Source organism: Megascapheus bottae, chromosome 24, assembly GCF_031878675.1.
Source record: "Megascapheus bottae isolate mThoBot1 chromosome 24, mThoBot2.hap1, whole genome shotgun sequence".
Classification (NCBI taxonomy): Eukaryota; Metazoa; Chordata; class Mammalia; order Rodentia; family Geomyidae; genus Megascapheus; species Megascapheus bottae.
The window spans coordinates 25,543,970-25,557,632 of record NC_143532.1 but is presented as its reverse complement, the minus strand read 5'-3'; the positions used below and the strand labels follow the sequence as shown (position 1 = coordinate 25,557,632).

Sequence of the window (13,663 nt, the reverse complement as noted above, 5' to 3'; positions counted from 1 at the left end):
AGAAAAAATTTTGAAACTCTAGCTCCAAAATAACCAGCAAAGCACCAAGTTGGCTGGGCTCTGGGCTCAAGTGGTAGAGCCCTGGGATAGCACCCAGGCCCAGAATTCAAGCCCCACAACTGACATTAAAAAAACACCACCAAGTTGGAGGTGTGGCTCAAGGTTGAGTACCAGCTATGAGGAGAAACACTGAGTAAGATATAGATTCTGAGTTCAAGCCTCAGTACCAGAAAAAAATGAAAATAAAATATATGAAATGTGTAATAAATATATACATATACTATATATTTTCATAATGTAATGTATAGAGTAATAGTATAATATATTAACATAAGTATAATACATTATCCATAAATGTTTGAGGCAGCAATCATAAAAAGGCATAATTATAAAATAACTTAAAACAAATGAAAAAGTAAAAAGTCATGGCAACGGAATAGAAAACATCAAAAAGAACCAAGTGGAAGATTTAGAAAAAAAAACCACAACAGAAATAAAAGTCTCCATGAAGCTCAACAGCAGAAGGGAGGGCAAGAGTAGCTCAGTAAGCTAGAAAACAGAACAGAAACATGAAAAGTGAAAAGCAAGAAAATAGGCTGAAAAAAAATACAATCAGGGCTTGTGAATTTGTGGGACTATAACAATGTAATGAAAGATTTAACATCACTGTCGCCAGAATCCTGAAAAAAGAACAGGGTCAAAGAAAAAGTATATGAAGGAATATTGACTTTAAAATACTCCAAATTTGGCTGGATGTGGTGGTTCATGCATGTAATCCTAGCTACTCAGGAGGTTGAGATCTGAGGACCGCAGTTCAAAGCCAGCCTGGGCTCAAAAGTCCATGAGACTCTTATCTTTAATTAACCATCAGAAAATCCAAACTGGTCCTTGGCTCAAGGGATAGGGTGGTAGCCTTGAGCTGAAGAGCTCAGGGACAGCACCCAGGTCCAGAGTTCAAGCCCCATGACCGACAAAACAAAAAATTAACCTGAAACAGAATAAACCCAAGGAAATACATTCCCAAGACCCATCATAGTAAAAATCTAGAAACTAAAGACATAGGAGAAAGATATTAAGGAAATCAGGAATAAAGACAGCACCTTACCTTCATGGCAAAAACCAAATGCGTGGACTTCTTATTAGAAATTGCAAAAATCAGAAGGAAATGGAGTGTGTGTGTGTGTGTGTGTGTTTGTGTGTGTGTGTGTGTGTGTGTGTGTGTGTGTCCTGAGGCTTGAACTCAGGGACTGGGTGCTATCATTGAGCTTTTGTGCCTAAGGCTAGCACTTTACCACTTGAGCCACAGTTGGTAGTTAGCTGGAAATAAGATTCTCATGGATTTTCCTGCCCTGGATGACTTCAAGCTACTGTCCTCAGATCTCAGCCTCCTGAGTAGCTAGGATTACAGGTATGAACTACCAGTGCCCAGCCTGGAAATGGGAAAGGAAAATCAGCCAATCCAGGATAATATATCCAGTGCAAATGTCTCAAAGACAGACAGAAACACAAAATATGCTCAAATTAAGAGTGAAAAAGGAAGTTCTCTAAACATAAGAGAATTGTTTTCCAAAAGTAATCTTGGAACAGGAGGGAGAACTCAGTAAGTAAAACTATGAGTAAATGCAATAGATTTTCCTTCTCCACTTCAGTTACCTAAATTGTGTTCAGTGACAGAAGTGAAATTTTAATAATGTGTAATGTAAATCAGGTTCTAAACTTACACAGAATAATAGTTGAGACTATGACATTATGAACAGGTGCAGCGAGATTTCTGCATGTAACCTGAGCTGGCATAATGATGATACCAGTAGATTTTAATAAGCAATGTGTATCTAATGCAATATATTCAGCAGCTTCTAAACTAAACCGTGCAAGGAGATGTACTCAAAAACACCAAAGTGAAATTCTAAAACAAGAAAGGCTTAACTAAGAAACCAAAGAAATGAAAAATTAGGAAAGAAGAAATCAGAAAAAAAGGTAAAGGAATACATTTAAGCCCTAACATGTCAATAATTACACTAAATGTAAATGATTGATTACATCAATTAAAAGAGATGAATCAACTATAAGATGCCAACAAGAAATTCACTTCAGATATTCTACAGACATTTTGAAAATACAAGGATGGAAAGAGACATGCAAACATATATCAAAAAGAAAAATAAGTGGCTATATTAGTATTAGATAAAACAGACTTTAGTGCAAAGATTGCATACCAGCAGGAGACACAGAAACCCTAAATATTCATGCATCTGACAGCTACTCAGGAGGCTGAGATCTGAGGCTCACAGTTCAAAGCCATCCCAGGTAGGAAAGTTCATGAGACTCTCAATTCCAACTAACAACTAGAATACCTAAAGTGGTGCTGTGGCTCAAAGTGGTAGAGTGGAGCTAGGAGTTTGGCCTAGTGGTAGAGTGCTTGCCTAGCATGCATGAAGACCTGGGTTCGATTCCTTGGTACCATATACACAGAAAAAAAAGCTGGAAGTGGTTCTGTCGCTCAAGTGGTAGAGCTCTAACCTTGAGAAAGCCCAAGGACAGTGCTCAGGCCCTGAGTTCAAGGGCAAGGACAGGCAAAAAAAAAAAGTGATAGAGTGCTAGCTTTGAGTAAAAAGAGCTCAGGGACAGAGCCAGGCCCTGAGTTCAAGATTCAAGCCCTATAACTGACACTAAAACCAAATTATATTCCCAGCAAGAAATTACAGAAATCCTGAAAGTTCATCATGAGACAACAAAGCTGCAGAATTTGAAGCAAAGCAGTAAAATTCTATATGACAGACAGCTAGGCACTGCTATTATATGCCTATATTCCTAGCTACTCCGGAGACTGAAATCTGAGAATCTCAGTTCAAAGCCAACCTGGGCAGAAAAGCCCATGAGACTCTTATTTCAATTAGCTGACCCAAATGTGAAAATGGAGATGTAGCTCAAGTGCTAAAGAACCAGCATAGAGCAAAAAAGCCAAGTGAGAGTAGAAGGCTCAGTTCAAGCCCTAGTGTGTGTTCTCTATCTCTATCTCTCTCTTTTTTCACTCTCTCTCTCTCTCTCCCTCTCCCTCCCCCTCTCTCTCCCCCACTTCTCTGTCTCTGTCTCTGTCTCTCTCTGTCTCTCTCTCTGTCTCTCTCTCTGTCTCTCTCTCTCTCTCTCTCTCTCTCTCTCTCTCACACACACACACACACACACACACACACACACACACACACACACACACCACCCCAGACATATACTGGGCAGAAAATCAGCAAAGAAACACAATAGCTCAGCCCCAACAAGAGCTAATTGATTGTACAGAACACTCTACCCCCAAACAGCAAACTATCCATTCTTTCAAGAGTCTACAGAACATATTCCATGGTAAGATGTATCATGGGCCACAAAGCATAAATCACAACAAATACAAAGTGAAATCATAGTGTGCCTTCTGACCACAATGAAATCAAGAACTGAATTAGAACTGGAAAGTCTCACCAAATACTCAGACACTAAGCAGGCTTCTGAGTAATACATGGGTCAGAGAAAATGGTGAGGAAAGTCTTAAAATACATTGAATAAAAGTGGAATTACAATGTATCAAGAACTGTGAGACCCCTCCAAAGCAGTGTGCAGAAGAAAATACCAGTATAGGTGTATATTTGAAAGGAGGGCAGATCAAATTGCAGCTTAGTCTTCCACTGCAAGAAATAGGTGGCATGTTTTCTCTATGTGAAAGCTAGAATTGGTTTATAAATATTTAAGTCAATGCCTTGGGTGTTATGCAAATGTGGTAGACTTAGGGGGAAACTCAAACAGTATAATTTTTTTTTTTTTTTTTGCCAGTCCTGGGCTTGAGCTCTCGAGGCTAGAGCTCCACCACTTAAAGCTCAGCACCACTTCCAGCTTTTTTTTTTCTATGTATGTGGTACGGAGGAATCGAACCCCGCCTTTGTGCATGCTAGGCAAGCACTCTACCACTAGGCCAAACTCCCGGGCCTCAGTGCAATTCTTTAGAAAGGTAAAATCGTAGTTTAACAAAATAAATGGAAATTGGTAACTGAAAGCAGTGGGGTGAGATCAAAGGAATGTGGGTAGAAAATGAAGGTGAGGATGAATGCAGTTAAAAAATTAATGTATACCCTACAAAACTAAGAAAAGTTAGGGAGGGGTGTGTTGGGAGGGCTGAGTGAGAATGTTGAAAGGGGTGGGATTGGTCAAGATACATTGTATTAAGCCGTGGTGGCTCATACCTGTAATCCTAGCTACTCAGGATTCCTGGCTGAGATCTGAGGATCAAGGTTCAAAGCCAGCCAGGGCACAAAACGACCTGAGACTCTGATCTCCAATTAACCTCTAGAAAACAGGAACTGGGGCTTGGCTCAAGGGTAAGGTGGTAGCCTTGAGTTGAAGAGCTCAAGGACAGCGCTCAGGGCAAGTTCAAACCCCAGGACCCACAAAAAAAAAAAAAAAAAAAGTGTCCAAGGACAATGCTCAGGCCCTGAGTTCAAGCCCTACAACCAACCAACAAACAAAAAGATACTGAGGAGCTAAAAAGAGTGCCCCCATTCTGAAGCAACAACCATCTTGTTGTTTATGTAAACTGTGAGTGACCCAAAAGTGCACATAAATTAAAGAAACAGAATTTTGGTGCCATTAAGTCCCAGGAACTGACCTGTCTGTGTTAAAATTAACCAGAACTCCCGTAAATTCAAGGGATGGCATTTGTTTTCTAAAGCCATAAAACTACCCTCAGACAGCTAATTAGGACTCTACTGGCATGGGAACCTCCTGTTAGCTTCCACTGCCCTGAAGTGACCCTAACCCCTACCTTATCTCACTCCAATAGCTGATAGCTGTGTTGCTGTAAATCTGTGGTCTTTGCCTTTAAAAGTCCTGTAAAAATGCAGGTTGCTGCCTCCTCCCGAGCTCCCACTAAGGGTGCCTAGGACAGAGGCCCTGAGCTAGCCCGCCTGAATAAAGCCTTGCTTTTGCATTTCGGAATGTCTGGTCTCTTTGGTGGTCATCCTGAGACTTGGGCATTACAATACATTGTATTTATAAACTGCTTTGTTGAATGGCAACTCTTTTGTTCAGCTCCTTAACGATAATAAGATATTTTTGAAAGATTTAAAAATTCAAAAAAAGAACCTAAAAGCAAAAGCAAAGCAAATAAAAAGCAAATGGGGGGCTGGGAGTTGGGCCTAGTGGTAGAGTGCTTGCCTAGCATACACAAAGACCAGGGTTCAATCCTCATTACCACATACATAGAAAAAAAGCCAGAAGTGGTGCTGAGGCTCAAGTGGTAGAGAAAGTCGAAGGACAGTGCTCAGGCCCTGAGCTCAAGCCCAGGACTGGCACAAAAGAAAAAAAAAAAAAGAAAGAAGAAATCAATGAAATTGAAAACAGAAAAAGAAGAGAAAAAAGTGAAAGTTGATCCTTTGAAAAGTTAATGAATTGATGAACCTCCAGCAAGGACTGATAAAGACAAAAGTATCAACATCAGGAATGAAAAAGGAGCTACTACAACAGACACTATAGGCATGAACACCAAAATAAGGAATGCTGTGAGCAATATTTAAATCTGAAAAATTAGGTAACACAAGCCAACTCCATGAAAAAAAACAAAACAAAACAGAAATTGCCACAGTTTACCCAAAATGAAACAGGTGGTCTCAAATTACCTTGTACATTAACTTTCAGCTATTAAGAAATTGAGTTTGCTGTGGGAAAAACTGCTCCATCCCCAAAGAATGAGATCTGTGTATGTAAATACAAAGAGAAAGGAACCAAAGATGAAAACCCAGTCCCAGAACAATGCACTGAGTGACATTTTGGTGGCAGAATTCCTAGATAGGATATATGCATGCATGTATATAGACGTGTGTTTCTATTCTTTGAATAGAGCCAAACCCCTGCTTGGCTTGCTGAAAAAGAGGATGAGGAATCCAGAAGTGGAGGAACTCTGAATTCAGCACGCAGCACCTATGTGGCTTCCTGGATGCTGTGTGCTGTGAGCAATCAGGACAGGAGGAAAGCAAGCCGCTGCCTGAGCCAAGTCAGAAGGCCTTTCTCAAGGTAGCACTTATGCTGAGCCCTGAAGGAGGGATGAGATCTGTTTGTCAGTCCCAGAGGGGGATGATGTGTGGTTACAGACTAAGGTTCCAATGACTACACTGGCCAGGGACAGAGGGGTCAGGGTAGCAACCTCAGCCCAGCTGCAGGGTAGGCAGTTCTCCATGAAGGTGACCAATCAGAGACCCACTTGGTTAAGACAGAGGGTCCAGATGGTATCCTCATTCTAATCTCCAAGCTGACTTTCTCCCAGCACTCTCTGAGGATCTAAATACCATCAGCTAAGAAATCTGTCCCTAGGTACTTAGCCTGTCACAAATTGATGCCAAGTGCAGTCTGTCCTCCTGTCCTTGCCAGTGTGGAAAGCAGGCATCCTTGTTCCCACTGACAGACCCAGAGGCCACCTGGGGGTCCTGAACCAGTGCCCAGGCCTCTGGAGAGCACAGGGCTTGACTGGCCACACCCCCACGGAAGGGGCCCCAGTGCAGGGAAGGAATGGGCATGTGCTAGTCTGGTCTGTATCTTAAGTGTCCTCCCAAAGACTGTGTGTCACCAGCCTGGGACTCTAGAGGGATAAGGTGCAGCCAGGAGGAAGGAAGTTAAGTGATTGGTAGGACTCCAACCATCTCCTGTCTTTTTGCTCCCTGGTCACTGTGAGTGAGCAGTTCTCTTCCACGATATGCTCCCCACGTGGTGTCTGCCCACCACAGGCCCGGGAACAAAAGAAATAACGTCAGGAACTATCGTCTGAAATAGCCATCCACAAGAACCTTCCCTCTTCCAAAGCTGATTGTCACCGGCTTTCTGTCCCCGTGAGAGAGGCTAACGGTGCCTGTTGCTTTGCACAGGAAGCACACAGATTCCACCCCAGAGCACTGAAACCCCAGAGTTGAGTTATGGAATCCAAACCTATAGAGAGGCTGTGAAAACCTTAAGGACAGATTGGGTTTCTGTTGGCCTGTCCCACGTGACTTCTTGGTATCTCCCCATCATGTCATTTCATCAAGTCCTGACAACTCTACCCAGCTTGATTGCTTATCCCTGTTTTCAGGAAGGGCAAACTAAGGCATGGAGAGGGCCAGGAGTTGAACTTGAACTGCATTCGGAGCTGTGAGGTTAGAAAGGCAAATGGAACACACATACACGCACGCACGCACGCACGCACGCACCCCACCTTCCACCTCTAGCTCAAATCCCAAGGAAGGGACTCAGCCTCAGTTCTTCCCTTTGGAGCGGCTCAGTCCCTCCACATCCTTCTTTGCACTGTAGCTGGTCACACACTCACTCTCATTAGACACCCAATGTGTGAGCCATTGATGGCATCCACTTACAGATTTCAGGAAGCTTGGCGCTGGCCTGGTCAGAAGTATTTTCCTTGGCACACCAGCCAGACCCTGTATTGTGTTTTGTTATTTCATTTTGTTTGTTTTGATTGGCAGCACAAGGGTTTGAGCTCATGGCCTTGTACTCTTGCTTGCTTGGTTCAAGGCTGGTGCTATCACTTGATAGCTATCTAGCTATCACTTAAGCCGTCTGATCCCCCCCCCCCTCATAAGGGTTGAACTCAGAGCATGGACACTGTGCCCAAGGCTAGCACTCTACCATTTTGAGCCACAGCACCACTCTGGTTTTCTGGTGTTAATCGGAGATGAAAATCTCATGAACTTTCCTGCCCGGGCTGGCTTTGCACTGCAACTTTCAGATCTTATCTTCTTGAAAGTTCTAGCTTTTTTGTGGTTCATGGGAAATGTGAGTCTCACAGATTTTCCTTCCCTCCATTGGCTTGGAACCATTATCCTCAGATCTTAGCCTCCAAAGTAGCTAGGATGAATTATAGGAGTGTAAAATCTGGGCCCAGCAATTGTCAGAGTGTGTGTGTGTGTGTGTGTGTGTGTGTGTGTGTGTGTGTGTGTGTGTGTGTGTGAGAGAGAGAGAGAGAGAGAGCGTGCACACACACACACACACACACACACACACACACACACACACACACACGCCAGCATTGAGACTTGAATCCAGGGTCTCGTGCTCTCAGTTGGCTCCTTCCTCAAGACTGGGACTTTACCATTTGAACCACACCCCCCACTCCGTTTTTTTTTTTTAACTCTAAAGTAATAGCAACAGTAAAAATGGAAATATTTCACATAAAAGTCTATCTTTTCTCCTCTTGAAAATCGGCAAGATCTGGCTCCTTGGTGTTGCATTCCCTCATGGGCAGCAAGGGAGAGGAGCCGGGTGACAGGGTCCCCGGAAAGGATTGTTATTGCTCTGTCACCACAGCCACTCTTCTGAGCTGTCTCCACTCACCTACCCACTTGTTCTACGCAGCCTGGTGACCGTGGCTATTACTGCAAATGCTTATGCATTCATTCAACAAACACAAATTGAGCACCTAGGGAGGGAAAGTGGGAGAAAAACATGGGAAGAGGTAACAGTGTTCAAGAAGTATATACCCACTACCTCATGAATGTAACTTTAACCCCTCTATACAACACCCTGACAATAAAATTTAAAAAAAAAATTGAGGACCTACTGCATGAATTCAAGCAGAGAAGAGGAAGGGCTCTCTGCCCTTCAATTGACCCTGAAGAAACTTCAGCACGTGATTGAGGCACCTAATGGGAAAATTAAGATTAAAAAATCATTTCCTCTATAGCATTTTTATTTGATCCTTGGAAATACTGCCCTAACACCACTAAACATATAATGGAACAGCTAATCTGTTCTACACCTTCCATTCGTTTATACCCCCAATATTTACTAAGTGTGTACTATGTCCTCCTGGGGTAGACGGGTCCCGGGGAGCAGCACGGGTGGAGCACGGCAGCCTCTTCTCTTAGAGGTCCAAGGGGACGCTGGTGGCAGCCTTGCTGCAAAGAGATGGAACCGTACACCGCGCCCAGGGCGAGTCACCCAAGGCTCATCATTGGACCCCGGGGAAGGGGATGGCCTAGCCGGGGAACAGCCAGCAGGTCTCTGGGGCGCAGCTGCAATGTGTGGGTGGCCAGGGACAGGTTGGGCCCAGCAGCCTCCTTCCTCCAGCCTTGGCACAGGCCTCTCGCAGCCTCCCCGGGTCCTGGCTTCTGCCTCCTCTTTTCAAGGCGATGGGGGTGGGGACCCCAGTTTTGAGCTACTGGGGCTGGGTGGGGCCCGTGACTGGGCTGGGCATTTAAAGTAGGAGCGGCCAAGGCAGGTGTAAATTATGCATAGCTATTTCTGGAAGCTTCTCAGATTTCTCAAGAGAGAGAAATTAATTTGCCTGTTTGGGCAAATAACACCAATTTTTTTTTCCCCCTGCTTAAGGTCATTTTGTTAAAATAAAATTGATTAACGTTCTCTTTTAAAGTTTAAGTAGAAACTGCTCGCACGTATTTTATGCACAGAAGCGCGGTTTGCGCCCTTCAGTAATTAATAACTGCACAAATAAGTTCACACCATGCAGTTCTCGCTCAGCTCGCGGCCCTGGCAGGGCCCGGTGGGCGGGGCTGGTGAGCCGCGTGGGCGGGGCTAGAGGCCAGCCGGGCCAATCGGGGCTCAGGGAAGGCGGGGGCGGGTCCGGCCGCTGGGCAATCCGGGGCGTGGTCTGCTGCGGGTCCCGCAGAGTTCTAGCTCTGGTTCTGTTCCCGGTTTCCACGCGTGTCTGCGAGCAGAGGAAGGGCGCAGAGGGCGGCGGCCGGAAAATGCAATGCAATGCTGTGTGGAGGCCTCTGCCGAATGGTTGCAGGGGCTGGGCACCCTCGTCTTCTCGCTTTGTCCTAGTTAATGCCGACGTGGGGACACACGGGCTTTGGAAGAAAGGTAGTCACGAAAGGGACGGTTTGGATCTGTCCACCTTACCTCTTCATGCGCTCAGAGCCTTGCGGAGAAGAACTATTTCATTCTTTCTTCGTTTTAGCAATGAAAACCTGCAGCCCAGAGAAGTGAAGCGTCTTGCTTTACGTTGCACAATTAGCTAAGGGACAGATGTACCCCTGTAATCCCCAATTTTAGAAAGCTGAGGCAGGAAGGTTGTGAGTGGAACTCTATCTCAACAGGTAGAGCACTAGCCTTGAGTGAAAAAGCTAAGGGACAGCTCCTAGATCCTGAGTTCAAGTCCCATAGCACACACAGACTCACACACACACACACACACACACACACAAAATTTGTGGCAGTCTGTGAAATTTTATCCTTCCCACGTCCTGGTGATGGGAATGTTGATGAAATAGCTGGAGCTCTAGGAACCACTTTGAGCCTGGGATAATTTACCCCCCCCCCCATTAAATCACTCACATCTTCTACCTCTTCCCCATCAGAACAACTGTGACCTTCTTTATCCTATGACTTTATTGATATTACTTGAGACTTGACTTCGGAAAAGAGAGAGACTAAAAGGATTTGTCTCCCAAACGTTTATCTCTGGTCACAGGGCCATTGCTCTACCACTCAGACTTGATCTTGGTCCACTTAGGCCTGGCAGGGGATGGAACTCACTACACACACCACACTCCAAAGATCTATCTACCTGCTCAGCACTCTGCATTTCTGCTTTCCTAGTTAGTTCCTACTTTAACTTTCAACCCCATTTTTCATTCTTGGTTCAGGTCAGTAAATCACTTGTCTAAGGAGGAGCCTTTGACAAGGCACAGAAAGGCTCAGTTATGGTAATTTATGTATATAAATTCGTGTGTGTGTGTGTGTGTGTGTGTGTGTGTGTGTGTGTGTGTGTGTGAATGAGTACTGGAGGAGTTGAATACACTGCGAATCCCACATGAAGTTAGAGGGCCTATTCTCCATGGCCAAGGTACTGAACAAAAATTTCACAACAGCTTCTCTTCCCGGGCCAACATTCTTACCCACTTGCTTTCTGGAAGCTCTAGACCCGGAATAGTTCTGGGGCCCCGGGTTCTGGTCCATTTCCAGACCTAGGCCCAGTTCCTCCACTCATGGAGCCAGTTGAATGTGACAACTTATATCTGAAATGCAGCCACCATGAGCCACAGGCTTCCTTCCATTCGACTTGTCCACCCCAAAGCCAAAGGCAACGGGGGGAGGGGGGGAACAGGCACCCCGGATCCCCCTCCAGGTGGCTCAAGCCCCTCGTGTCAAGACACACAAGCTCACAGCCCACCCCTGGCATCATTTCAGAGGCCTTTCCTTGATCTGCCTGGCTACCCCCGGGCCTAGGAGCTGGGCAGGATACAGTTCCCTCCAGCCTGGGGAGCTGGGGGCTCCATGCATTCTCCTCTACCCTAGCATTGTGGAAAAATTCAAGTGGAAAAATTCATAGTGGAAAAATTCAAGTCCTAGCCAGGGCCTCAGTGTCCCCCTGCCAGCTCCTTCCCTGCAGAAAGCCACAAGGGGCTCTCAGCTGAGAACAATGGGGCCGGGCAAAGGGGGAGTCGATGGGGTTCCCAGGCGCCATAAACCTCATTACCTCCCAGTCCCCGAGGCCGCCTGTCTCCTTACCCAAGGCAGCAGCCGGCTTCGCTGCTGATTCCCACACGGCGTGAAAAGCTCTTGAACCCCCTGCTGTATTTTTAATGGGGGCAGTGACTAATTTAGCCCTGTGCCACCAACCGTCAAATCAAATCTTCTATTGGTACTTACTGAGGGCTCACCTGGGCTCCTTGGGGTTCAAGATAAATCCAGAACTGGCAGTGGCAACTCTGGACGCAGACTGGTCCTGTTGTTGCTTCAACACTGCCTCAGGATGGGCGTAGCTATAGACATGCCTGGCTGCCCAGCCTGGCACTGGGTACCTTTGGGCATCGTCAATGTCCACTCTAGGGCCACTGCCAAGTCTCTAGAGAGTGACAATGGCCTTCTCCTGCCTTCATCTTGCAGGAGGCAGGTGCCCTGAAGTTTAGAGGTGACATCTCTATTTAGAGGCCACTGGCAGATGCTTCTCTGAGATGTCTTTGAGAAATGGACCCCCTCCCCAGGCCATTACAGGTGGTGGTGGCAAGGGACACTTGCACAGGCCACCAGAAGCCCCCTGACCTTGGAGGACTCTGGGTCAGGGAGTAATTGCTCCAAATTCCACGCCCAGGACTCCATCTTACAGTATAATTAGGTGCAATCTGTCTGGCCTGTTTCATTTCCGCTCTGTAGAGGGTAATAACCAATTTCCTCATCCCTCGTGGAAAGTTGGCCCAAGAGAGCTTCCTCGTGTGGATTCTGGTCTCTGATTGATGAGTCAGTCCAGCACCAGTGTGATCAAGAGACCCAGGCAGCCAGCTCCAAGGTGGCCCTTTGATGGCCCCAGGGTCAGGGCAGGTGGAGGCAGAGACAGGTTCCCTGGAAGCAAGCACGCCTGAGATTCTTCTCCCCCCCCCCCCCCCCGCCACCCGTGCACCTGTCAGTCTCTGTTTAGTCCTGGCTTTGCCACAGGCCATACCTACTTCTAGTCTGGAGCCCCACACCTGGATTGTAGGTGCTAAAGAGCTGTCCTTCCCCCTGCCAGGTCCACACCTTGGCCAAAGCTTGAACTCAAATGCTCCTTGGAGTTCTTGGTGTGTAGTCAAGGTTACCCATGCAACTATCTGGGAAAACCAGTTCAGTAGCAGGAGGCATGGGGGAGAAAGGAGGAAGTAGCCAGGATGAGCCTCCATAGGCTTAGGAGATGCTGTTTCTCCATCCAGGATCAAGAAGGCCAGGGTATTTCTCCTCTCTGGTTCTTTCCCTTTTGACTTGAGTGATCACAGCTCATCCAATGGGCAGGGAATAAGCTAGGTCTAGTGTGTGCAGGAGCCTAGGGCATGGGAGGGTACAGGGGAACTCCCGGGACACCCTTCCTGCCACCCCCACCCCTGGATCCCAGCTGAGGAGAGAACCAAGCCACCTCTGCTCATCGCATGGATTCCCTTTATTGAATTGAACTAGTTACTGAAGTCAGATCAAGTCACATTTAAAAGCAGACCATCCAGTTGCACTGAAACCGATTATATTCATTACATAGTTTTAATCACTGTCCGGTGAACTGGCAAATCCAATCAAAGCATTAGTCTTTAATTAAAAAAAATTAAAAGGAAATATTCAGACAATAGCCAAGCAATCACATCACGATGCACAATTACCTAGAACTGCAATTAAAAAGTAGTTAACCGAAGGGGGAAGGAGGGGGGGGAGGAAGAAAACAAGAAGAAGAAAAAATAAAGCAAAGCAAAAAAAAAAAAAAACAACAAAAAAAACCACTAATCTTTTCTTAAGAAAAAAAAAAAAACCTATCAGTATAATACATGAAGGAACAGAGGACAATAGCCTCAAAAAGCAGGTTCCTCTAACACTAGAAATGTAGTCTGAGGCAGAAAACTCTAAAAAGCACACTAGCTGGAGCAGGGCAATAAAAAATACTGAGCATGGAATACTTTTAATCTCTGCCATTAATATTCATTTCCAGCTGCTTATAATAGCAGCGCCTCATGGCCAAATCATTAGAGTTTTACATCTGGGTTGCAAATGACACTTTGATTGGATGTAATGTTCAAATGGCCCTCCCCACGGCGTCTCCGGCAAGCCTTCTGCGGAGAGGTGTCCTGTCGCGCGGTCTCTCACTGTGCGTGCTGGCTCATCGTGTGGTTCTGCAAAGGCAAAGAAAGGAGACACGCATGAGGGCAGAAGAATGGCGAGCAAGCCT

At 45.9% G+C, this 13,663-nt stretch overlaps 1 protein-coding gene across 1 annotated transcript in view; it reads right to left on the bottom strand.

Annotated features, from left to right (window-relative positions):
• Positions 1 to 12,877: 12,877 nt before the first annotated feature.
• Positions 12,878 to 13,663, bottom strand: part of Znf423 (zinc finger protein 423) — a 305,842-nt gene continuing 305,056 nt past the window's right edge. The window contains exon 8 of the mRNA XM_090357672.1: positions 12,878 to 13,607. Coding sequence (XP_090213798.1) covers positions 13,578 to 13,607 — 30 coding nt within the window. The 3' untranslated portion in view covers positions 12,878 to 13,577. The remainder of the gene's footprint in view (positions 13,608 to 13,663) is intronic.